This window comes from Streptopelia decaocto, assembly GCF_964273445.1.
Source record: "Streptopelia decaocto genome assembly, chromosome: 15".
NCBI classification, from domain to species: domain Eukaryota; kingdom Metazoa; phylum Chordata; class Aves; order Columbiformes; family Columbidae; genus Streptopelia; species Streptopelia decaocto.
In genome coordinates, this window is record NC_138670.1 from 13,057,057 (window position 1) to 13,083,239 (window position 26,183).

The 26,183-nt window shown below is 59.5% G+C and overlaps 1 protein-coding gene across 1 annotated transcript in view; it reads left to right on the forward strand.

Moving 5' to 3' along the window:
- The window catches only part of OSBP2 (oxysterol binding protein 2), a 132,284-nt gene that overhangs the window by 80,273 nt on the left and 25,828 nt on the right, over window positions 1-26,183 (forward strand). Inside the window, exon 3 of the mRNA XM_082065980.1 lies at window positions 12,137-12,387. Coding sequence (XP_081922106.1) covers window positions 12,137-12,387 — 251 coding nt within the window. The remainder of the gene's footprint in view (window positions 1-12,136; window positions 12,388-26,183) is intronic.

Consider the following 26,183-nt stretch of genomic DNA (forward strand, 5'->3'; position numbering starts at 1 on the left):
GCCACAGGAGAGAGATATTTTCCGTATGTTTAGACATACAGCTCCGGGACGGGTATGGGAAAAGGCAGGAGGAAATGCACAAGAGAGCTGTTGTGTCCTGCCCGTCCCATCCCCGTTTCGCCCCGTATTGCTTTTCATCGTCCTCCAGCCCAGCAAACGTGCTGTGATTTGTGGGCACTGGTTGGGATGGCAGCAGGAGGTAAACTGAGTCAGGGCAGGCAGGGCCTGTGGCCCATCTCAAGTGGCTGAGCTGGGGAACAGTTTTGGGGTGGGTACCATGGCGCTGTGTGTTTGTAGCAGCGACACCTCTGTCCTGTCCCCTTCAGTTGGAAGAGACCCTCATGATCATCAAATCCAACCATAACCCACCCCGGCACTGCCCCATGTCCTGAGAACCTCATGTCCGTCTGTCCAACCCTCCAGGGATGGTGACTCCACCGCTCCTGTTCCAGTGCCCTGTGTCCTGTTTCAGGCCTGTTGTCCTCAACAGCTTTCTCTGGTTTCTCTGGTTTCCCGTTCCAGCGATGGGTGCTGCGTTCTCCCGTGGGTGCCTTGGCCATTCTACCTCCCGAGCTGAGGGAGGAGCAAACCGTGGCGGCGTCTGCTGCTCTGGGTCACCTGGCATCGCTGTGGGGCTGCAAAAAAACAGCTTTTTCTTGGTATGTTGGGAACAGCTGTGGTGGCTTGAGGCTGACAGGCTGCTGACTCAGCACTTCAAACCTGAGCTCCTGGCTGGCAGACAGAATCACACAGAGTCACAGAATGTCAGGGGTTGAAGGGACCTGGAAAGCTCATCCAGTGCAGTCCCCCCATGGAGCAGGAACACCCAGATGAGGTTCCACAGGAAGGTGTCCAGGCGGGTTGGAATGTCTGCACAGAAGGAGACTCCACAACCCCCCTGGGCAGCCTGGGCCAGGCTCTGCCACCCTCACCCCGAACAAGTTTCTTCTCAGATTTAAGTGAAACCTCCTGTGTTCCAGTTTGCACCCATTGCCCCTTGTCCTGTCACTGGTTGTCACCAGAAGAGCCTGGCTCCATCCTCCTGACACTCCCCCTTTCCATCTTGATCCCCAGGAATGAGTCCCCCCTCAGTCTCCTCTTGTCCAGCTCCAGAGCCCCAGCTCCCTCAGCCTTTCCTCACACGGGAGATGCTCCACTCCCTGCAGCATCTTGGTGGCTGCGCTGGACTCTCTCCAGCAGTTCCCTGTCCTGCTGGAACTGAGGGGCCACAACTGGACACAAGATTCCAGGTGTGGTCTCCCCAGGGCAGAGCAGAGGGGCAGGAGAACCTCTCTGACCTACTGACCACCCCGCTTCTAATCCACCCCGGTTTCTTCTCATATTTCAGTGGAACCTCCTGTGTTCCAGTTTGTACCCGTTGCCCCTTGTCCTCTCACTGGTTGTCACTGAGAAGAGCCTGGCTCCATCCTCCTGACACTCACACGACTCTTGTCACTGATGGGCAAAAGCGGCTGCCGACATGCCCCATCTCCATGGCCGTGGTTGTTGTTGGCTTTGGCAGAGCCCAGGAGCACTGTCAATTAAAATCATCAGTGTTCCTTCTATTCCATTATGGTTTTACATGTGGGCAGTGGTCAGTGATCTCTTCCCCATAGGAGAATGAAGCTGTGGGGCTGCCCAGGACAGCTCTCAGCGCACCATTTGCTGTTGGGTGGCTCCTCGGCGGTGCTGGAGCCGCTCTGGCCGGGGCTCGCTCTGCAACATCCACCCGGTGCTTTCACCCCCTTGTCTGCTCATTCCCAGCAAAAAAACAGATTGAATTTCTCGAGCAGGGCCAGCCCCGCCTTTGAGAGGCTCCGGAGGCCTCAGCGAAGCGGTGGTGAGCGACTCGGGACCGCAGGACGCTCGGGGAGAAACTCAAGGGGATGTAGGAAGGACGAGGACGTTTTCTGGCAGTGAGGATGCTCAGGAAGAGAAACTTCTTATCTGACAGGGCGGGGAGGGAAGGTGCCAGGCCCCGGCGTGTCACCAGCGCCGCGTCGCCGTGTCCCCTGGGCTGCGGTGCCGGGCCCCGGCGTGTCACCAGCGCCGTGTCGCCGTGTCCCCTGGGCTGCGGTGCCGGGCCCCGGCGTGTCACCAGCGCCGTGTCGCCGTGTCCCCTGGGCTGCGGTGCCGGGCCCCGGCGTGTCACCAGCGCCGTGTCCCTCTGTCCCCTGGGCTGCGGTGCCGGGCCCCGGCGTGTCACCAGCGCCGTGTCGCCGTGTCCCCTGGGCTGCGGTGCCGGGCCCCGGCGTGTCACCAGCGCCGTGTCGCCGTGTCCCCTGGGCTGCGGTGCCGGGCCCCGGCGTGTCACCAGCGCCGTGTCGCTGTGTCCCCTGGGCTGTGGTGCCGGGCCCTGGTGTGTCACCAGCGCCGTGTCGCGGTGTCCCCTGGGCTGTGGTGCCGGGCCCTGGTGTGTCACCAGCGCGGGAAGTGCCACCTGGCGCTCTGGCCAGCAGCTTTTCCACCAGTGCCGCAGAAATTGCAAGCAGTGGGAAATATTTAGCTGAGGGAAGTTTTAGAGACAGCAAACGGAGGCATAAAGGGAATTTCTGCCTTGGTGGCCTCTTGGTGAGATGCTGCTCTGGGCACTGAGGTTTTGTGTTGCTCTCCGGGCCAAGAAACAAGCCCGGAGAGGCTTACAGCCCCTGGCTGCTGATCCATTTTACGTAGATTAAATAGCATCACAGCTCCAAAAATAATCTTCCCAGCTTACCGTGAGGTTGCCTGTTCCTATAGCAACTGCTTCATGCCAGTGCCCTACAAATAAAAATCACAACGGATTGCCTTTAAGTTGGTTCGCAAGTCAAAACAAAGTAGGAGATGGAGAGCGAAAGGACTCGCCTTGCAGGGACTCGTGTTTTTAGACTGTGTAATGTGTAGAAAATACAAGTGTGTGTTGGTGGAGAGGAGATTCATTAAAAGCCGCTGTTAGCGGTGCTGTGTGCCTGATCGGAGCCCTCGGTGGCAGATGTTTCCCATGTGTGTTGTACGCGACGAGAAACGCAAACCAGCAACTGCGTTTGTAAAACCTTCCTGGTGCGGGAGGGAGAGGAGGATTTTGCGCAGCCTGGCCGCTGGTCTGTGGGTCACTGGGGCCACTGGGGTCACTGGGGTGTCTGGGGACCAGGCCTTACCTGCAGGCAGATGGCAAAAGCAGCATTTTGGGCTTGAGTTGTGCTCCCACACAGCTGGTGGCACCTTGCATGGAGGCTCAGCCCCAAACCCCCACCTTGGGGCCACCTCTGGGCCTGGGTCCCAGCAGACGTCACCTCGCGGGTGCTGGTACCAGTGGAGACCCTGCCGGGGCTGGGGGAGGGAGCGGGGGTGGATCAAACCGGCGGTGGTCCCCCTGTGCCCCATGGACATAGGGAGGGCTCTGGGGGGCGCCGAGTTTGGGAAGGGCAGGGGACCCCGGGAAGCCGGGCTGGCTCATCCGGGGTGCAGGAGCGAGGGGAACCCGAGCAAGCGCAGAGTTGGTTTGTTGTCAAATATTTGCTGCCAGCCCTTTGTGTTTATTTCCTTGGGTGGCTTTTGTTCGCTGCAGCAGAGTGCCATGAATTCTCTGTAAATGTCTGTCTGCCGCTATAAACCTGCCTGGTGTTGAGGAGCGGGGTGAGCCGAGGTGAAGCTCGGGAGCGGGGATGTGCTGCTCCCCAAGGGGGGACCAAGGGGTGCGGGGGCACCCATGGCCCAGCACGGGTGGGGGTCCTGGGCTGGGCAGCCCCGTGCCAGCCCCCGGAAGGTTTTGCTGCTCTAGGGAGGGTCTGTGCAGTGAGCAGAGGGCAGAGCTGCTGCCGGCAGCACCCGCTGTCCTGTGCAGTGGGGAACTATGGCTGAGCCCCTTCCCACTGCACAGGCAGGGTGTGCGGGGCCAGGACCCAGAAGACATGGTCTTCAGCTGTGTTAGAATGGTGTTTGTGTCCTTGAAGGACCTTTGCGGAGCACAAGTGTGATGGGAGCGGCTGAGGGACCTGGGGGGTTCATCTGGAGAACAGGAGCTGAGGGGAGACCTTCTGATCTCTGAACTGCCTGAAAGGAGCTTGGAGCCAGGGGGGTCGGGCTCTGCTCCCCAGGAACAAGCGCCAGGAGCAGAGGAAACGGCCTCAAGTTGCGCCAGGGGAGGTTGAGGTTGGATGTGGGAACAATTTCCTCCCCAAAGGGCTGTGGGGCATTGGAACAGGCTGCCCAGGGCAGTGCTGGAGTCACCATCCCTGGAGGGCTGGACAGACGGACATGAGGTTCTCAGGACATGGGGCAGTGCCAGGGGTGGGTTATGGTTGGACTCGGTGATCTCGAGGGGCTTTTCCAACCAAGATGACTCTGTGGTTCTATGAAGGGAGCAGGGTTGCCTCCCCAGCTCCTGCAGAGCCTCTGTACTTTTTGCTGGAGCCCAACACGCAGCCCCTGGTCTGTCCTGGCCCAGCGCAGCCAGCAGAGCTTGGTTAGGGGTGTGATATGAATTGGGAGCTTCTGGAGGCAGCTTGGAGCTGGGGATCCCGGAGGGCCAGGCCGGTGCCAGCTGTGGGGGCGGCACGCGGAGGCAGCGAGCACTGAGCATCCTCCACCTCGGCAAGTCCTGCACGCGCTTCTGCTTCCACCCCATCCCCTGCTTGTGTTGGAAAGTGAAAAACATTTTGGGTTGGGATGTACTTGCTGTGCTGGAAAACCCCAGAGGAGGAAACCCCATGGGGCCGTGCCGGGTGTCCGGGTGCCCGTCGCTGTCACCCGTGTGTGGCGGGGGCTGTGGGGCAGCGGGGGATGCTGCCCTGCCCTGGTTGGCACCTCCTGTGGTGTGACGGTTACAGCAAAGCCTGGCAGATGTGCCCGGTGTGCGGTGTCCGTGCTGGGTCCCGGTGAGGAACAGCTTTGCCTTGACAGGTCACTTCTGAGTTCAACCTATTGGTCATCACCAGGGATGGAAGAAATAGTTGGGGGTTATATTTTCCCCCTCCCTAGCTGCCGTGTATTTGGGACTAAGTTTCTCCAGTTTGCAAGAGGGTTTGTGATCTGAAATCACAGCAGTTAGGACCCCCCGTTCAGGAGCTGCTGCCCTGCATGCTGTGGGCTGGCCGGGCTGCTTCCAGGTTTGCTTCTCCAAGCCGCCCGCAGCCCCTGCCCTGGACAGTCTCTCTGTGGGTATTTCTGACCTTTGGGGTGTTTCGCCAGCCTCAACAAAGCAAAATCTGTTTCTTTCTGCTGGTCGAGCTGGTCCAAAGGCTCGGGCGAGGGAAGGATCCCCAGCGCCGGTGTCTGGCCACGCTCCAGGCGAAGGCTCCAGGCGATGGCTCGTGGCTGTTTCACCTTTCTGGATGAGCGAGTCCTTTATCCTCAGCAATAAGAACAAACGTCGCTGCTCCTCTCTCCTTCAGCACTTCACAGATAATCTTCAGCAGTAACTGTAGGAGTTGGTGGGTCTTGTGGCTCCCATGGGACTGTCATCTCGTGATGGGGACACGAGGGCTTGTCCAGACCCCTGACAGCCCTGTCCTCCCACTCCCATCTGTGCTGCAGGGACAAGCAGGGATGTTCTGGTTGCAGTGATTGTCCTGGTGGTACCAAGAAACCAACGCTTCTTCTCGGAGACATTCAAACCCACCTGGACCCACCTGTGTGATCTGCTCTGTGACCCTGCGTGAGCAGGGCTGGGCTGGGGATCTGCAGAGCTCCTGCAACCCAACCAGCCTGGGGTTCTGCAACTGAAAAGCTGCTGGAGGTGCTGTGGAGCAGAGCTGCTCTGCTCGGATCCGGGGCTGCTCCTGCCCACAGGCTGTTGGACCGAATCACAGAATTGCAGAACCCCAGTCTGGTTGGGTTGCAGGAGCTCTGCAGATCCCCAGCCCAGCCCTGCTCACGCAGGGTCACAGAGCAGATCACACAGGTGGGTCCAGGTTTGAATGTCTCACAGAAGGAGACTCCACACCCGCTCTGGGCAGCCTGGGCCAGGCTCTGGCACCTCCCAGCAAACAAGTTTCTGCTCATGTTCACATGGAGCCTCCTGTGTTTCAGTCTGTGCCCGTTGCCCCTCACCCTGGCGTTCGGCACCACTGAACAGAGTCTGGTCCATCCTCTGACACCCACCCTGAGCTATTGATCCATTGATCACATCCCTCTCAGCTTCTCTTCTCCAGCTCAACAGCCCCAGCTCTCTCAGTGTCTCCTCATCACAAAGATGCTCCACACCGCTCCACATCGGCTGCTGGTTCCTTGACGAAACAGGAGGGTTTGTGGACTCGGTGATCGTCATGGTCTCTTCCACTCAAATGACTGGATGATTCTGTGTGTCTCTGTGTTTTGGTCCCGAGCTCCCAGGAGCAGCGGTGCGGCCGGGCTGGTCCCACGGCTCCTGCCCATGGAGGAAATGGAGAAGGGTGGAGCAGAGGAAACATGAGGGTAATGAGGAACAATACTAAGAAGAACACGTGCTGCTCTTATGTTCACGGTGGTGATCCCGCCACGCTGCGCTTTGCATTTTCCTGGCACTTCCCGGATGCTTTTCCCGGTGCTGCACCTATAGGTGAAGCCCAGACCTCGTTCATCGTCCCGGCGTTCCTGGAGCCAGGGTGTCACAAGTCACCATGTTTACAGTCAAAAAACCTCCAGGGAGCGAACTGGGGGACAAGGAGTTTCCAGGGCGGTCAGGAGTGGGGTGTCCCCATGCTGGGACGTGTTCCGGCATTTACTGGGGTTTTAAACCCGTCCTCAGCGCTGGTGTCAGCGCCTGGCCCTGCTGGGGTGGCAGTAGGTTGTTCGGGTGCTTTGCGTGAGCGTTTCTGCTTTACCTCGCTCTGATTTGATTGTAGCTGTGACACGTTTCCTTCCTGTGCTTTGATTTGAGATAATTACAGCAAATTATCTTGCTTGAGATATTTAGATTTTACCGTGAGTCACAGAAGCATGAATTGGCCTGGCTCTCCGTGTGTCTGGGCACCGGGCTACACGTGCAGCGCTGGTTACGGGATGTGCTGAGCGGGGATGGGGGCAGGCAATGAGTTTTCCATCCTCTGCATCTGCTTTTGCTCCCAGGACAGCGCTGCACGTCTGCACCACCACCCTGCGGCCTTGAGATCCCGCTTGAAGGCCAAACGTGAGGAAGAAATTGTTGCCCTGAGGGTGGTGAGAGCCTGGCCCAGGTTGGCCAGAGAGGTGGTGGCTGAACCATCCCTGGAGACATCCCAGGCCAGGCTGGACGGGGCTCTGAGCAACCTGAGCTGGTGCAGATGTCCCTGTCATGGCAGGGGGGGCACTGGGGAGCTGGGAAGGTCCCTTCAACCCAAACCATTCAGTGATTCGGTGAAGTCTGCAGCCTCAGCGGTGGCTCTGACACCCCGTTCCTTGGTGTGCACAGGGGGAGGAAGGTGGGTCCTGCTGCCCACCCCCCGGGGTCCCGGTGCGGCCGTGGGGCGGCTGTGGGGCAGGGAAGGAGCTGGGGAGGGATGTTCAGCTCAGCCCCAGCGAGCAGCGTCACGACTGGCCTGGGCTGACCCAGGTGCCTTCCCCCTTCTCCCCGGGCTTCGAGGCGTTTATATAATCCTGCACAGCGGTATGAAAATGGGCCACGCTGCGTTCGTGCCTCCTGCCTCGAGCCGAGCAGGGATCGTCACTGTGGCCTCCGTAGACAGGCAGCCATGGCAAGAAATCAAACCCTGGCAAAGGATGGGACCCGTCTGTCCCCGTGCAGTGCTGTCCCCCTGTCCGTGTTTTAATGATGGGAAAATCCCCAGGCTGGGCTCTGGGAGGGGGGATTTGGGGGTTAGACGCTGCGGGAGGACAGGCAGAGAGAGAATTCCTCCTGCTTGGCGCAATTTGTACAGTCTTTGTAAACAGAGAAAATTATCTTTGGGAGTATTACCGATGTCTACAAACAGAAAAATCTCAATTACCTTTCATCCCCTGGAGTCCCACAGAAGTAACGATGGGTTTTGACAGTTAGAGGTGACAGTTGCCTGGCTGGTGTCTGTGACAAAAAACGGGCTTGTGTGGTTGACTTCTGCTTCTGGTAGGTTTATAAAACACTAGAATATGTTATAAATTGGCCACTAAAGACTGGACTCGTTAGCAGTGAGTTCACCGGGTGCTATGGAGGGGTGGTTCCCATCCGTGTGCTGGAGCGCGGGCAGCTCACCTGGCCCAGGGGCGGCTGCGGGATGCGTGGGGAGAGTGGGGATGCCCATGGGGAGAGCAGGGATGCACAGGGTGAGTGGGGATGCACAGGGACAGCGGGGATGCACAGGGACAGCGGGGATGCTCATGGAGAGAGTGAGGATGCCCATAGGGAGAGCGGGGATGCACAGGGACAGCGGGGATCCACAGGGACAGCGGGGATGCTCCTGGAGAGAGTGAGGATGCCCATGGGGAGAGCGGGGATGCACAGGATGAGTGGGGATGCACAGGGACAGCGGGGATGCTCATGGAGAGAGTGAGGATGCCCATGGGGAGAGTGGGGATGCACAGGATGAGTGGGGATGCACAGGGACAGCAGGGATGCTTGTGGGGAGAGCAGGGATGCTCATGGAGAGAGTGGGGATGCTCTTGGGAGAGTGGGGATGCACAGGGAGAGCGGGGATGCTCATGGAAAGAGTGGGGATGCTTGTCCAGAGGGAACCAGGGGCTCTGGAATGGGACATAGGTGGCCATGGCCAGGCTGAGCTGTACAGACGCCCCCAGCAGCCTGTGCCTGCCCCATCTGCACCTGCACACCGAGATCTGTGCGGTGCTGGGGTTGGTGCGGTGTCCTGGGACGAGGACAGAGCCCCGGGAGGAGCTGCTGGAGCAGCACACGGACCACGCAGCTGGGGAGCAGCAGGGGAACAGCCCCTCCAGAGAACAGAGCTGTGCAGGGTGGAACCCGTGCTGCTGCACAGCAGGTCTGGTGGAAGCTCACACTGAATTTAGAATCATAGAATCGTTTCAGTTGGAGGAGACCCTCAGCATCATCATAGAGTCCAACCAAGACTCAGCTCTGGCACTAACCCATGTCCCTGAGGATCTCATCTAAATGCCTTTTAAACCCCTCCAGGGATGGTGACTCCAGCACTGCCCTGGGCAGCCTGTTCCAATGCCCAACAGCCCTTTGGGGAAGAAATTGTTCCCCACATCCAACCTCAACCTCCTCTGGTGCAACCTGAGGCTATTTCCCCTTGTCCTGTCATTGCTACTTGGCAGAAGAGTCCAACACCCTCCATGCTCCAACCTCCTTTCAGGCAGTTGCAGACAACGAGAAGGTCTCGATGGCAGGAGAGATGCACAGGAGCCGGTGTAAGGAGCTGGATTCCCGCCCCTGCCCCAGCTGCCCTGGGGAGCCGCAGGGAGCCGCTCTGATGCCAGCAGGGGCTCGGTGACCGTCTCCCAGGAGCATCCGTGTGCTCTGTCCTTGGGAGGCAGCACCTCAGGACAGGTACACAGACAATCCTCACAGCTTGGGGGATGTGACAATGCTGCCAGTGACTCTGTGTGCCCTGGGATGAAAGGCAGCGTGGAAACACTTGCAACAGAAAGCAGATCTCATGGAGCCTTTGGTTACTTTCCTTACTGGTGGAAAAGTGGATTAAATCTCCCTGCAGTTGGCACATACAAGACGCCTACAGCGTAAGCCCCGGCCCATCGCTGCGGTGCCTCTGCACACCCTCCCGAGGCGGAGCCCTTCAAATCCTGCTTGTTCCCCTTCTCCTGCCTTTGCAATCGGAGGTTTGTGCACTGTGGATGCTCGGGGCTGGGTTGCAAAGGCACCAGGTGGGTGCACTGGGAGATGCCGCCCTGGCGCTACAGAAACCACCTGAGTTTTGCTCTGTGCCCTGATTCCCTGCAGGGCTTTGATTTTCTTCTCCCATTGTCCTTGGGCAGCTGGGGTGAATCTGTGTGGGACAAGCCTTGTCCCCGGGCTGTGCCCCCTTGTCCCCGGGCTGTGCCCCCTTGTCCCCGGGCTGTACCCCCTTGTCCCCGGGCTGTGCTCCCTTGTCCCCGGGCTGTACCCCCTTGTCCCCGGGCTGTGCTCCCTTGTCCCCGGGCTGTGCTCCCTTGTCCCCGGGCTGTGCCCCCTTGTCCCTGGGCTGTGCTCCCTTGTCCCCGGGCTGTGTCCCCTTGTCCCCGGGCTGTGCCCACTTGTCCCCGGGCTGTGCCCCCTTGTCCCCGGGCTGTGTCCCCTTTGTCCCCGGGCTGTGCAGCCTCAGCACATTTGCTGATGATACCAAACTGGGAGGAAGGGCTGACACACCAGAGGCTGCGCTGCCATCCAGAGACCTGGACAGGCTGGACTGGGCAGAGAAGAACCTGGTGAAGTTCAATAAGGGCAAGTGCAGGGTCGTGCAGTGGGGAGGAACAACCCCTGGCACCAGTACAGGTTGGGGTGCACCTGCTGGAAAGCAGCTCTGCAGAGAAAGACCTGGGAGTTCTGCTTGTCAGCAGGGTGACCATGAGTCACCATTGTGCCCTTGTGGCCAAGAAGCCAACGGTACCTGGGGTGTGTGAGGAAGAGTGTGACCAGCAGGACAAGGGAGGTTCCTCCCCCTCTGCTCTGCCCTGGGGAGGCCACGTCTGGAGTCTGTGTCCAGTTCTGGACTCCCCAGTTCCAGAAGGACAAGGAATTACTGGAGAGAGTCCAGCGCAGGGACACAAAGATGCTGAGGGGTCTGGAGCATCTTTGTGATGAGGAGACACTGAGAGAGCTGGAGCTGTTGAGCTGGAGAAGAGAAGCTGAGAGGGATGTGATCAATGGATCAATAGCTCAGGGTGGGTGTCAGAGGATGGACCAGACTCTGTTCAGTGGTGCCCAACGCCAGGGTGAGGGGCAGCGGGCACAGACTGAAACACAGGAGGCTCCATGTGAACATGAGCAGAAACTTGTTTGCTGGGAGGTGCCAGAGCCTGGCCCAGGCTGCCCAGAGCGGGTGTGGAGTCTCCTTCTCTGAGACATTCAAACCGCCTGGACCCACCTGTGTGATCTGCTCTGTGACCCTGCGTGAGCAGGTGGGGCTGGGGATCTGCAGAGCTCCTGCAACCCAGCCAGACTGGGATCCTGGGATTCTGTGCATCAGCGTGAGTGATGGCTGAACATCGCTCTTGATATCTTGATATCTTGAAAGGTCTTATAAAAGAGCCAGGAATAAACCTCAAAACCCCAAAATACCCAACGATCAGTGAATTACGGGCTTTTCTCCTTGCAACCCCCAAAAGGGATGTGCTGCCCCCCTTGTCCTTGAGGCTCCCCCGAGGTCGGTGCTTTGTCTCAGCCTGGATGACACCCCTGTCCCCCACCTCCCAGCACTGGCAGAGACGCCGCAGGCAGGTTTTGCTGGTGCCCGTCTCTTTTAACCCAGATGATTGAAGGAGGGGAATGAAGGGGCTGCTCCCTCCTTAGTTGTTTCTGGGTGCAGCCGGAGAAACCCTGGCTGAACTTTGGCCACAGGGCCGGGGTGCAGACCCGGCTCTGCTCGCGGGTTTGTATTTGCTCGGGGCGGCTCGGAGCCGCTCATTTCCTCCGCCGTCCGGGAGCGCTGGGCTGAGCTGAGGAAACGCTGCGTTACACGTGCTGCTGGGGTTTGGGCTGCTTCTCTGGTTTTAAGTCACCCAGGCATTCTGGAGTTTCAGGAACGACCGTTTCCGCTGCACCTGCGATGCTGCTCGGGGGTTTCTCCTGGCTGAAGGCGCGATGGTGTTTTTGGGTAAAGGCTGTTACTCCCCCTGTGTCTTTGTGACCTTTTCCTTGGGTGAAGCAGTTTATCCTGCCCAAAGCTGACCTTGCAGAGCCCCTGTGCGATTCAGCCCCAGTCCACACTGACGCTGTGCCTGGTGCCGCGGCCGTGCGTGCAAAGGGGGGGTTGATGTGTGTCTCTTCCCGGTGACACCAGCACACCCTGCTCCCCGTGCCACCCCCATTGCTCAGCCTCAGCAGCCCTGAATCCCGGTGACAACCACAGAAGCCCTTTGGGTACCTCTGTGGGTGCTGGGTGACATCCCAAATCGCTTCCCCACACCATGGTCTGCTCCGGGGGCCATGGTGCCACGGCCCCCAGCCCCGGCAGAGCTGCGGGAGGAGGCAGGAGGAGGCAGGAGGTCCCCCTGCCCGCGGCGCTGACGGGTTAGTACGGTCCAGGGGTAACCATGGCAACTGTTTTTTTCTCCATCCCTCCCTTTGCAGATGACTCGGGCGACGAGGAGCCCGCCTCACAGTCAGACAAGAGCGAGCTGCACGGCACCTTGAAAACCCTCTCGAGTAAGTTGGAGGACCTGAGCACTTGCAATGAGCTGATCGCCAAGCACGGGGCCGCCCTGCAGCGCTCGCTCAGCGAGCTGGAGAACCTGAAGCTGCCGGCCGAGAGCGGCGAGAAGATCAAGGCGGTGAATGAACGAGCCACGCTCTTCCGCATCACCTCCAATGCTATGATCAATGTAAGTGCTGCCGGCCGAGCCCTGCGGGTGCCAGGAGGCAGACAGAGAAGCGGTTTTCTCCTCCTCTTCATCAGCCTTCCTCCCGCCGGCACGGCCCCGTTTTCTCCCCGTGCGCCGGCTGCACGGTGGCTGCCGTTAGCCCGGGGCTCGGTGCCGGCTCAGCCCACGGCCAGGGGATGGGAGCTGGGAAGGTGCAGCCCGTGTGGGTAACCCCCCGAAACACAGGTCTGCTACATCCTTACAATGTGCTTTCCAGGGAGGCTGCTCAAAATAAGGCATTTTGGGTGTAAAGCCGGGTAAGGTGGAGCTTTGGGGTGCACAGGGGCTCTCGGCCGTTCCTGGGCGGGCACAGCGATTCGGAGCCTGTTGCCAGCTGGGGGTTCAGACCCACATCCCCGCATCGCTCGCATCCTTGTGACTTCCATGAGGCTGCTGCCCTTGTTTGACACCAGCGGGGATGTAACCCCCTCGGTGTCCAGGAGCCGCCCTGTGCCGCTGTGTGTTCCCGAGCGGTGGGTTGGAGGTCGCGCGGTGCCGGCCCCGGCGCTGCCGTGTGCAGCATGACGGTGCTTTCTGGCTGTTTGTTGGACAGCGTCTGTTTGGGGAGCGGATCTGTGCCCATGGCACTGAGACAGCCCTTCCCGGGGAGCCTGGTTTTCCCCCGGGAGGCTTATTCTGCCTGGGGATCTTTTGGGGGGGAAGAGCGAGTAAAACTAAATAAAATATTTAAAGCAAAAGAAAAAATAAACCAACCCAAAAGCCTGACAGACCTGGAATAATACATGAAGGCAGAGCTCGGGGAATTGTGAATGGAGCAGCGCTGTCGCTGTGCTGTCACAGCCTGAGCAGAAGGAGGTCGCGTGTTGTTTTATGGGAGCTTTTAAACAATGATAATAACCCGCAGCGGGAGCCGGAGGGTGCTCGGCAGCGGGCGCAGCGTCTCCGCGTCCCCGCTCGCGGGGTTTTGTAGCCGCGGGGGGAACGAGGCGGCGTCTGGTGCTGTGGAGGGTTTGGGCGCCCGTGCCCAGCTCTGCCCGCCCAGAGCGTGGGGAAGTTTTTGGCGCTGGGGCGGCCGCGTGTCGGCGCAGGTTCGGTGTGCGGGGCCGCGCGGCCGCGGGGTGCGGGAATGGCTGGATTCCTGCGGCAGCCTGGTGGGAAGGGGCGAGCAGAGCGGTATTTGCTGTGTCCAGCCCGGGGAGGAGGAGGTTGTGGCGGTTGTGAGGCTTGGGTGAGGCTGTCTGGATGGTGGGAAATAGCACAAAAACTGGTAGAAATACGGTTTGTCCGAAACACCGAGCAGGTCGGAGGGCTGGGAGGGAGCGAGGCCCGTGTTTTCGGGTGGTGTCAGAGGTGGGTTTTTTAGCATCCTTCGGTCCGTCTGCTTGTGGCCGTGTGTCCGGAGGAGCTGTTGGCTGGACAGGCTGGATGTGGCAGCAGCAGGAGCGGCAGCTCCGGGGGTTGTGGCTCCCCCAGCTCCCTGATGGGGCTGTCACCAGGGGGAGGTGACAGAGATGTGGGTGACACTGACCCCCAGGCGGCAGCGACGCTTTGGGGGGATGGATTCGAAATGCGGGAGGAGCAGGGCAGGGTCGTGGCGGGAGGGGGGGCTGACAGCCTGATCCCCATCATGCTGGGCTGCTGCTCGCAGCTGCACTGTCACCTTTTCCTACACTGGTCCCTTTTTGTGCCTCAATTGGTCTTTGATTGATCTTGAATTGATTATCTTGATTGATCACCCCAGCATGGGGTGATGCCTTCTGCAAACTGCTGCACAGACCTTGCCCAGGAGGTCCTAAAATCTACATGGAAACATGAAGCATTGCTCCAGGGAAGCCATTGAGAACACCCGCCTCTGCCCACCTCGGTCCCTGCTGGCTTCCAGGCACCTCATGGGAGCACAGGACGCTTTGATGGGCGGGGAGCTCTTTGCAGGAGAAATGAAACCACTTTGCTTCCCGGCTGTTCCCCGGAGCGGTCCCAGCCCACAGCCATGGAATATTGTGTCCAGCTGTGGCCCCTCAGTTCCAGCAGGACAGGGAACTGCTGGAGAGAGTCCAGCGCAGCCACCAAGATGCTGCAGGGAGTGGAGCATCTCCCGTGTGAGGAAAGGCTGAGGGAGCTGGGGCTCTGGAGCTGGACAAGAGGACACTGAGGGGGGACTCATTCCTGGGGATCAAGATGGAAAGGGGGAGTGTCAGGAGGATGGAGCCAGGCTCTTCTGGTGACAACCAGTGACAGGACAAGGGGCAATGGGTTCAAACTGGAACACAGGAGGTTCCACTTTAATATGAGAAGAAACTTGTTCCCGGTGAGGGTGTCAGAGCCTGGCCCAGGCTGCCCAGGGAGGTTGTGGAGTCTCCTTCTGTGCAGACATTCCAACCCGCCTGGACACCTTCCTGTGCGACCTCATCTGGGTGTTCCTGCTCCATGGGGGGATTGCACTGGATGAGCTTTCCAGGGCCCTTCAACCCCTGACATTCTGGGATTCTGTGATTCTGTGACCGGTGCTGGCGTGTGGATGCTCCACATCCACGCTCTGCCCCGGCACCAGCACCAAGCCTCGCCGATCCGCTCCCACCGGCACGGCTGAATCTGCCTCCAAGGGCAGTGCCGCTGCCGCACAGACACCGTTGGCTTTTGCCGGGGCCTCTGCGGCTCTGCCGCGGGTCTGGGCCGCGTGTGCCGGCGGGAAGGGCCGGGGCAGGGCTGGGCTTTGCTCCTGCTCCACGGAGGGCCGGGCACTCCGAGCCGGCACTTGCAGTTTCCGTCCACCCGCCTGTGATCCGATTATGTAAATGTCCCCGGAGCCGCGGGGAGCGGCAGCAAACGAGAAGAAATAAATAAATATATATGTAAATGAAAGAGCTTCTCTCGAAGGTGACCTCTGTGCTGCCGCTCCGGGGCTGCCCGCCTGGCGCCGGAGCCTCTCCAGAGATGCGGAGCAGAAAGCGGCGGGGGCTGCCCCGGGGCGAGGGATGTGAGGGGTGACGGAGGCAGGTTTGGGCAGAGCGGGACCTTTGCGTCACAGGTGAGGATTTGAAACATGGAGGGACTGACTGTTGAGGGCTTAAATTGAAGCCCAGCCCTCTGTGAGCTCCGCTCCCGTCCGTCCGTGGAAATCTCACCTGGCACGGCGCGGTGAGACTCGCGGTTCAGCGTCACCGGGACCTGGCCGCCCCGTGTCGCGGGGCTGCGAGCGGCCACGGGGAGACGCGGAAAGGCAAGTCGCAGTCTGCCAAGGGGGAGGAGTGGGAGGTATGTAAAAATAAGAAGCAACAAATTAAAGGGATAATTAGAGGCTCGGATACGAAGAGCACTGTGCTAAATTACGTAGGCTCGCCCAGGGAGCAGGGAAATCTCCCGTCTCGTGGTTCAGCAGGCAGGAAGGCTGTGGGGATGTGTTGAGAAGCTGGTTTGGGTGTCAGGAATAGCTCACGCTGCGGTGGGTGTTGCTGGAAACAGGTTTTAATGGGAACGGGGTTTGCTCCAGCGTGGCTCGGGGGCGGCCGAGTGTGAGTGAGCAGCAGCTGCGCTCTTCTTTGTGCTTCCTTAGGGGCCACGGGCACCGAGAGCAGCGGGGCCGGGGCTGGGCCTGGTGTGGCTCCTGCGTTGGTTTGTGCTTCTCCTCGAGGTTTGTGAGGAGCAGAGGGGGACGAAGGCTCTGCCGGGCGAGGAGGAGGTGATGGGGCAGGGCTGGGGTGCTGGGGGGGCCAGATTTCATGGGGACGGAGCCCTGTGTGAGCTGCTGTGGAGCAGACGGTCCTGGGGACTCTGTGTCTGCCCTCCGAGAGGCCACCGCGCTGGTGGCCGCCCCAGCACGTCGTGCAGAGCACACCGGCACCCGCTTTGGGGCAGACTGTGACCTCTCCACGGGGTTTTCCCTTTCCCACAGGAACAAACCCGTCCAGAACACCAGCACCCCCCCGACACCCTGACACAGCGTCCTTCAGCCCTCTGAGCCCACACGGAGGGGTTTTAAGTGTGTGAAACACAGGGCTGGAGCCAGGAGTGAGATCGATAACAGCATGTGCTGCCTCTCCCGTGGGGAGGCAGCCACGGGCTGTTCGGTTCAGCCTCCCCGAGCTGATCCTCCCGCCCCGGCCGTGTTTCTCCCCACGGAGCCCCCGGGGCCGCGCTCGGCTCAGCTGCGGTTATGGGGCAGCCTCGTGCCCCACACCGGGGCTGGAGGGGCAGCGACCTCTCCTGTGATCGGCTCCTGGGGACTTGGAGCGACTTCTGCGCGGGGGGCACCGCCGGTGGGCTGTGCACGGTCTGAGCGCTGGAGCAGGTGTTACAGCTGCTCCTTTAGTTTATTTGGAGACCTCCTGGGTGCCTGTGCTGGGTGAGCCGCCTCGGTGCAGGATGTGCTTCACTTCCCCAGAGCTGCTCCTGTGCTGTCCCGTGTCCCACGTCACGACTGTTTTTGTGAAGGGCTGAGCCTCCTCTGCCCTGTGGGGATGCTGCTGTGATTAATCCCTACTCGTAAAATTGTTTCCATATTAAACTGGACTGGTATTGAGTGTGTGCTCTGAGCAGCATCAGGTTCCCCAGAGCAGCCCCAGTCCGGGGTGTAGTTTCTAATGGTTTATTTTATCATAAAATCAGAGAATGGTTTGTGTTGAAGGGCTCTTCCCAGCTCCCCCAGTGCCCCCCCTGCCATGACAGGGACATCTGCACCAGCTCAGGTTGCTCAGAGCCCCGTCCAGCCTGGCCTGGGATGTCTCCAGGGATGGTTCATCCACCACCTCTCTGGCCAACCTGGGCCAGGCTCTCACCACCCTCAGGGCAACAATTTCTTCCTCATGTCCAGCCTGAATCTCCCTCCTTTAGTTTAAAACCATCACCCCTTGTCCTATCACAACAGGCCCTGCTCCAAAGTCTGTCCCCATCTTTCTTATGGGCTCCTTTTAGGTCCAGAAAGGCCGCAATAAGGTTTCCTTGGAGCTTCTCTTCTCCAGCTGAACAGCCCAACTCTCATCCTGTCCTCCCAGCAGAGCTGTTCCAGCCCTCTGAGCATCTTGGTGGCCTCCTCTGAACCCCCTATGTTAGTGACAGGTTAACCACCATATGGGCTTGTGTGTGCTGGTAGGAAGCAGAGTCTCCTCCCCGGGTCAGACGCAGGGTGACTGTGTGGTCGGGGTGCTGGTGCTGGTACAGACCTGGCCGGGTCCCCAGCAGGTGCACAGTGCCAACCCTCAGGGTCCCCAAGCCCATTGTCACACAGGATGGACGATGGACCAGCCTCGCTGCCTGTGCAGCGCTCCCAGCTGCTCCCAGTCCCCCCAGTCCAGCCAGTGGGGCTGGAGGAGCCTCCACCTTGTGTATCCTTATGCCACAGGGGTTAATTCAGGCGCTGCAGCGAGCAAGTGCTGTCTCCAGCCCCTGCATGTGCTTCATTAGTGGCAGGGATGGCCTCAGCCACCCTTGGTGGCCCCAAGCAGATGCTCTGCTGCCTAAAATGGGAGCAAACCCCGCGGCGGGACAGTTTCTCCTCCCTGTGACTATTGCGATGGTGATCGCGCGGGAGGGGCCCGTTTTTGCATGCCTGTGCCGTAACGCAGCCTGTGTTCATTATCTGTGCTGCGCTAATGACAAGCGCACTGATCAACGCATTGAAAACCGTGTCAGCGACCCAGAAAACCCCCGGCTTTGGGATTAAATCTTTAACCCAACCCTAATCCCCGCTGGACGAGAAAGCTGCAGCCAGAGGTCCGCGTGTCCTGGGCGGTTCTGCTGCGGATGCGCCGCGCTGATGACAATAACTGGTGGGTGCTGTGCTGTTCTGGGGGAGGCTCGGGGTGGGTGACACTCTGGGGTCCGTCCCATTCGGCTGCTGGAGCTGGGCTGGGATCCGGGGGAGCGGAGATGCGGAGCCGGTATCTGCGCTCGGAGCTGCTGCAGCTTTCTCTGAGCATCACTGTTGCTTTTTTAACGTGGAAATGTGAGGGTATCTCTGATCAGATCTGTCCAGACAGGCGGTGCCTTCCTCCAGCTCCCCTCATCCTCATCAGCATCATTCCCCATGGCTGCTGGGTCCTTCCAGCCAAATGATACCATGTGTGGGTGCTCAGACCTCACGCGTGTCTGTGGGGCTGCTGTGCTGGCTGGGGCTTTTGGCAGGTGCTCCTGCACACAGATGGCTTCATCCTCACCGCGCCTGGGCCATTCTCACCTCCTCCTCCTCCTCCTCCTTGGTGTGCTCATCTGACCCTCAGGAGGCTTCAGGCTCTGTGCTGGGGCTCCCTCAGAGCCTCGTGCGAGAAGATGGGGGACGCGTCTGTCACCAGCACCCGAGGACGTGTCTTGTAGCTCTGACCTCCCGTTTTTCTTGGCTGGGAGCAATAACTTCTCCACTGCAGCTTCAGAGGAGAGTTCTGAGCGTTTCTGCCCGGGTGGCCGGGGATCAGCGGGGCTGCGCGGCGCTGGGCTCAGCACGGCGCACACGGGACTCGCACCGTCAGCAACGCCCGATGTCCATCAGCACCGCTGAACCGGCACAGCCCGGCCGGCATCGCCTCTGCTGCCACACACAGCGGGGACCGGTGAGCCCTGCCCGCCCCCCCGCCATAGAGTCATTTCAGACAATCGTAGAATCATTTCAGCTGGAAGAGACCCTCAGGATCATCAAGTCCAACCATAACCCAACTCTAGCACAAAACCATATCCCTAAGAACCTCGTCTAAATGCTTTTAAACCCCTCCAGGGATGGTGACTCCAGCACTGCCCTGGGCAGCCTGTTCCAATGCCCCGCAGCCCTTTGGGGAAGAAATTGTTCCCAGATCCAACCTCAACCTCCTCTGGTGCGACTTGAGGCCGTTTCCTCTTGTCCTATAACTTGCTGCTTGTGAGAAGAGAGCAACACCCTCTGTCACCCTCTGTCAGCCACCACGTGTCTGTGCCTGGTGGTTTTTGTCACTGTGGGGCAGGATGGGGACGTGAGGGGCAAACAGCAACACATCACCAGGCTGATCCCTTCTGTGGCTATGCTGCTGGTATCACACGGGTTGTGTTCGCCTCTCGCCCAGGCTGATGCACCAAAATGCTTCTCTCCATCTCCTTCCTCCAGCGTCCGTCAAAGGAGAAGGTGCTGCAAATGCAGCGCTGCTGTCCTGTGGATTTACCAGGAAGGAGCCACAGCACTGGGGTGGGACGGGGGCTCGGACGAGCTGCTGACAGCAACCGCTGCTCCTGCAGCACCTCGTACAGCAGAGCGCTTTGCAAAGGCATTGCACAAGGCTGGGACCGAGGTACAAACCCGAGCAGCTTCCTCCAGCTCCGGGCTGGGAGCTGCCCGCGGGCAGTGCCAGCTGCTCGCTGCCACCGCAGCCACCCGCCCTCGGCTGGGGACAGACGCTCCTCCAGCCTGGAGGTCGCTCCGTCGGGCAGAGCAGAGCAGAGCAGAGAAGAAGCCAGCGAGAGCCACAGTAGGTCTGTTGGTGAGAGCTGTTTGCGGGACGGAGCTCCGGGAGCACGCCAGAGCCAGCGTCAGCCACGCAGAGCGCAGACCGGCTGCTCTGGGGTGTGGGCTCCCTGCTCTCAGACCTCTGGGGGTCCCCGCGCTGCCGCCGTGGTTTGTGGTGGTTTGGGCAAGCGAAGAGGGAGGGAGAAGCTGCAGCAGGTGCCTGCAGGTACCTCCCGGACGGGGAGGAGCTGATGGTGGCGTCTTCCCAGGAGGGTGATTGTTGGCCCCTGCGGCAGTGGAGAAGCCCTGATGCTGACAAAGTGGGTGAGAACATCAGAAGGAAGAGCAGAAGATGTGAGCGTTGCCGAAGGAGAGCAGCAAAACCCTGCGAGGGCATGATGCTGCGCCGGCCTCTCGTCAGCAGGAGGTCCCAGCATGAAACCTCAGCTCCTCATGCACCTTCCGTACCGGTCCCGGCACACGCTGTGGTGCCGCGGCAAACCCTCCGGCACAGCGAGGTTTGGGTGCAGGGGCAGCGCTGAAACATCCAACAAATGGTGTTTTTGCAGCAGCGAGCAATACTTTGGAAACCAAACCCTGCGTCTCCCCAGGCCACAGCTCCAGGTGGCGTCGCCTTGGGCTGGAACCCGTGGGCAGAGTGGGCTTGTTCTGCTTCATCACAGTGAAAATGCCTTTTACGGTACCAAGTACACGATGATACTGTACGCGATGATTCCGTACGCGATGATTCCAGGCTCAGTAGCTACATAAAGGCTGCGGGAGGGCGGGATTAGAGCCTGTCAACACAGCCGGGCGAGCGGATTTACTGCTGTTTCGCACTAATCCTCCCTTCATTGCGTGCGGGGATCACGCGTCCGTGAGGCTGCAGGTGAGTCTGTCTGTCCTGCCAGCGCTGTTCTGGACTCCACTGCTGCTTCGGACCCGCGGTGAGGTCCTCTGTGGGCAGATACACCCTGGGTGAGGTGTCTTTGGGTGGTTACGTGGTGCTGAGCCCACGTCATGGTGGGGAACACCAGGGTCTTTGTGGTGTTTAGGCAGATGGCCCAAAATAACATGGTCATAGAATCATAGAACTGTTTCAGTTGGAAGAGACACTCAGGATAATCAAGTCCAATCATTCCCCTACCCCTGGCACTGCCCCATGTCCTGAGAACCTCATGTCCGTCTGTCCAGCCCTCCAGGGATGGTGACTCCAGCACTGTCCTGGGCAGCCTGTTCCAATGCCCCACAGCCCTTTGGGGAAGAAATTGTTCCCACATCCAACCTCAACCTCCCCTGGTGCAACTTGAGGCCGTTTCCTCTGCTCCTGGCGCTTGTTCCTGGGGAGCAGAGCCCGACCCCCCCTGGCTCCAAGCTCCTTTCAGGCAGTTCAGAGATCAGAAGGTCTCCCCTCAGCTCCTGTTCTCCAGCTGAACCCCCAGGTCCCTCAGCCGCTCCCATCACACTTGTGCTCCAGCCCCTCACCAGCTCCGTCCTCCCTGCTCTCTCTCTAGCACCTCAATGTCCTTCTTATGATGCAGTGCCCATAAGGTAATAAAACTTCCAGAGACAGAAGCATGAAACGAGATCTGACTCCCACCCAAGTGTAGACATCTCCACCTTGGGCATCTCTGACTCTCAGGGAACCCCCAGTCCCCTGAGAGAAACGGGCACCACTGGGGCACAAGGTGCCACCTGGGCTGGGACCATCGGTGACTTCAGGAGCACCGTGGTGAGCGCTGGGGCTCTTGCTGGGAGGTCACCAAGGGCTGGTGGAACCAGCTCTGCTCCCGTGTCCTCCCCCCCCTGTTTGGAGCTTTTCCATGTCCATGTATTTCTGTAGCCCCCACTTTGCCTGGATGTGAAGCTCCTTCCAAGGTAACACTCAGAAGCATGAAAAGAAAAGAAATGGGGAATAGGGTGATTTTTGGCGTCAAGCTCCCACCTGCTGTCCTCTCCTGTTTTTATGCAATGCCACCTTATTTTTTCATGGTGTGAGGCTCAGCCTGGCACTGTCCTCTTGCCCCCAGCCCTGTCCCTGGGGCAGCAGCCCTCGGTGTCCCCACATCCTTCAGAAAGCTGGGATGCTCATGACCCGGCTGAGGGTCACTCCAAGGGTTTGGGGCAGATTTGCCATTATTTAAGCAGTTGGTGCTGATCGATGTTTCCGTGCGCTGCTGCTTCTGGTGACGTCCCCCCAGCCTGGCCCTGGGCCACCGGGTACCCTCGCTGTCGTGGCAGATGACTGCACCCAAAACCACGTCTCGTTGTGATCCCACTCTTTGTGTGAGATGATTTGGGATTCAGGCCGGCTCCGTCCTCGTATTTTCCCTTTTGCTTTGTGCTCAGAGTATTTTGGCGCAGGGGGAAGGGCAAGTCAGCCCTCTGACGGTGCGAATGCTCCGCATGTCTCGGCGCTCTCAATCCAAACAGCTCATTTTCACATGGCATGAGTGTGTTCAGAGCTCAGAGGGGAACCAGCGCTCGCCCTTCCCTCGGGGGCTGTTCACAGGGTGTTCTGCAGCCCAGGTGTGTCACAGGGTTTGGGAAGGACGGGAGTGCTTATCTCTGAGGCACCAGGCGCCTGATGCAATTCAACGCGCTTTTTCCACTGATGAATGGAGTGATGGCTCCTGCTGTATAATTCACCGCTGAAAAAGAGATGATTGAATGCATCTGGCACTTGCTTTCTCTCATGTCACTCCTGGGCGGTGGAGTGGTCCTTGTCCCATGCAGGCAAAGGAAGGGGCTGGTTGAGCATAGGAGGTGTTGTTCCCAGACCAACGTCGCTTCCCTGAACAGGACACTTCCCTGGTAGGATTTTTGCTCCCCAAAGGCTGGATTTGCAGGGCTGTTCCTCCAGGATGCTCGGGGCAGATGGGACCGCAGGTCTGAGCATGTTCCTCGGCATCCGTCAGCATTGAAGCGCCTGGCCTTGCTGGGACTTCCCCAAAGGTTGTCACCCCCCGTGCTTCACACCCCTGGGCAGAAATCTGGCACGCTTCCATGTGGCCATTTACACTTCAAGCTAATTAACCTCGTCTCTTTGTTCCTTGTATCTAATTCTGACTGTTTGCTCCCGCTGAGGAGCCAGAGCTGCCCGTGGGTGTGTGATGGCACCACCTTGGCAGGACACGGGTGACCCCGGGTGATCGTTTTCAGCGGCGTAAATAATCCGCGGGCGGTTAACGACGTTCCTATTAGTCTGCAACAAGCTGTGAAATCTGGTATATTTGCCGTGACAAATGTGTGAAAGGTGCTAAATTCGCCCATCGCGGCAGCAGCTGCCGGGCGCGGGGACAGCCCATGGAGCTGGTGGCATCGTGTCTCACCTCCTGCTCCCCAGCAGGACATTGGTGGCACCTTGTCTCTTCCTCCACGGGAATTTGCAGGAGCCTCAGTGGTGTTTTTCCATGAAAACATGCTTTTTTGACCACTCTCACTGTGCTTCCTCTTGACCATGATTTACAGCTCCACCATCCAGTGCTGGATTAGGACCTGCTCCAACAACTTGTTCCAGCCACGGAGAGGAGGAGAAGCCACCTCTGGCCCTCCTGCCACCAGCTTGCAGGTAGCGCTGGGCTTCCCCAGGACCTTGTGCCCTTACTGCAGATGGACAGAGCTTGTTTTTGTCATTCGGTGCTAACGATCTGCCCGAGTTGCAAATTGGTGAGGGGTAAGCACCGGTTGGGACGTTCAGGGGTGACCAAGCAGCACTGCCTGTTAGTCCGACCTTCCTCTGAATTATTTTAAGTTTAGGTTTAGATTTAGATTTAGGCCACGGTTGGACTCGATGATCTTGAGAGCCTCTTCCAACCAAAATGATTCTTTGATTCTATGATCCCATTCTATTTTCAAACAAGCTTGCTTGTGGAGCAGAAGAGCATCTCGGCTGCTGCTCTCCATCCCTGGCTCCATCCAGCTGTGGCCCTGTGGCAAAATCTGGGGCAGGTTGTGGCTCCTCCTGCACCGCACTGTCCCTGTGTGCGTGGGGAGGCAGCGGTGGGGCTGCGGGAGGGCTGAGGCCGGTTCTGTATGGGGTGATGCTGCCTGGGGACGGGCTCAGCATCCTCTGCTGGTCCCTCTGCTCCTGCCCGCGGGAGGGTCGGCCGTGGGGAGACCTTGAGGGAGGATGGTAGAGAACAGGAGAACAGGGGCTGAGGGGAGACCTTCTGATCTCTGAACTGCCTGAAAGGAGCCTGGAGCCAGGGGGGTCGGGCTCTGCTCCCCAGGAACAAGCACCAGGAGTAGAGGAAACGGCCTCAAGTTGCGCCAGAGGAGGTTGAGGTTGGATCTGGGAACAGTTTCTTCCCCAAAGGGCTGTGGGGCATTGGAACAGGCTGCCCAGGGCAGTGCTGGAGTCACCATCCCTGGAGGGCTGGACAGACGGACATGAGGTTCTCAGGACATGGGGCAGTGCCAGGGGTGGGGGAACGGTTGGACTCCATGATCTTGAGGGGCTTTTCCAACCAAGATGATTCTGTGGTTCTATGATTCTATAAAGTTTGTGCAGGCAGGGTATGACAGGAGGGAGAAATCACCTGTTTCTCCACCAAAAGCAGCTGACTGCCCTTGTGATGGACCCTGTGATGGGTGACAGCGGGTGGCTCCCCAAACAGGGTGGCTCCGCCATGCCCTGTCCTGCCTGGCTGGGGTCGGAACAGCCCCATTGTGTGGGACTGGAGCAAACTTCTGTGCTCCCCGAACCCCACATGCATCCAGGTGCTGCTGAACCACAGCAGCTGTGTCATGGCAGCGATGGCTTGGGGGAACATAGGGATACGGGATGTGATGGGTGGGTATGGGGTGCGATGGGTGGATATGGGGTGCGATGGGTGGATATGGGGTGCGATGGGTGGATATGGGCATGACGTGGGGATACAGGGTATGACATGGTCTTCCTAGTGCTGAGAGGAGCAGTGGGTGGCTGAACTCTGCAGATGACGATGAGGACTTCTGGATCTTCAGACACGCGTAGCCTCGACACCCCAGCCACATCCCTCACCGGGGAATTGCTTTTCTCTTCCTTTCATCCTGCAACTCGGGATCTGCATCTCCTTGGTGGTTCATTCGTCCAGGAGCCTGTCACCTGCTGACCTTTGCGAGGATGATCAGTGTCCCTGCGCCGGCGAAATGTGGATTTGCGGCTGTCTCGCTTCCAACCCAGATCAGGTTCAGCTGTAACTAAATTTAGCCGCCGCTCCGTAAGGGTTTTATAAGCTGGATTTCCAGGCATTGCTCCTGCTTGGCCACTGCACTTGTTTTCACCTTTGAAGGGGGTATTAAAGGAATGAATGAGCGATGACCTGGGATGCTGAAATTTCAGCTGGGTTCGTGTCCCCCCGCCTTAGTCTGTGCCAGGACTGAGCCAGCCACGTGTGTCCCTCCGGTGTCACCGCTGGGGACCATCCCTTTGCTCCTGTCCGCCCACACGGGGGGATTGCTGCCACCAGAAACATCCGCCCGTCTTTGTCCTGTGCGGTTTGCAAGATCTGTCGCTGTTGGGGATGATGAGGCACGACCAGTGGTGGTGGTGGGAGCTGTGCTGCGTGCGAGCGGTGCCGCAGGAGCTCCGGCTCCCCCCGGCTGCTCCCAGCCCCCGCTTGGGGTAAGGTGGGAGCTGGGGGCACAGCGGGCACCTCCCTGGCCCTTCGGCCCCAGCTTCTCCCGAAATGGGAGAGGGCAGGGAGGTGACAGGGGTGAGCACAGCCCTTGAGCAGCTGGTGGGTGTTTTCCACCCAGACCCTGGGTGTTTTCTGAGCCGTTGCGGCAGGGTCGGTGGCACAGGAGGGGAGCGGGGTTGGGAATCATCCCAGCACGGTGCAGAGTGAGCCAAACCCATCTGAGGGCAGGACAGAGTGTGGGCATGAAGAGGTTTTTGTCCTTCCCTGGGTCGGAGCTCATCCTGGGACCTGGTCACAGGTCGGAGCTTGTCCTGGGACCTGGTCCCCCCGTCTCCTGCCCTGGCCAGTCCTCGGCTGCCCCAGCGGGCCGAGGGGCCGCAGCATCCGTTGGTCCCGGCTGGAGCACGGACGGGGGTCCCGAGCACCGCTGGGGTGGTTGGGGCAGGGACAGCTGCGTGTCTCCTGCGTCCCCACCCTTCCCCTCCTGCCGAGAAGGGACACATTCAGCTGCACCTCTGCCTCTTGTGTCTGGCCCCGAGAAGAGACAGACCCTCGGGGTTGGGGTCCCCTGGGGGTCTCCTGGCTCACCGTGCCCTCTGTGGGTCCCCATGAGCGAGGATGGACCCTCGTGGTGCTGGTGCCATGTCAGGGCTTCACAGCAGCTGCATTTCAAAGAACTTTTGCAGTCGCAGCAGCTGAGATTTAGGGCAGAGACGGGCACGGTGGCTGTCGGAAACCCAGCGTGTGGGCTGCCAGAGCCCCCGGTGCTG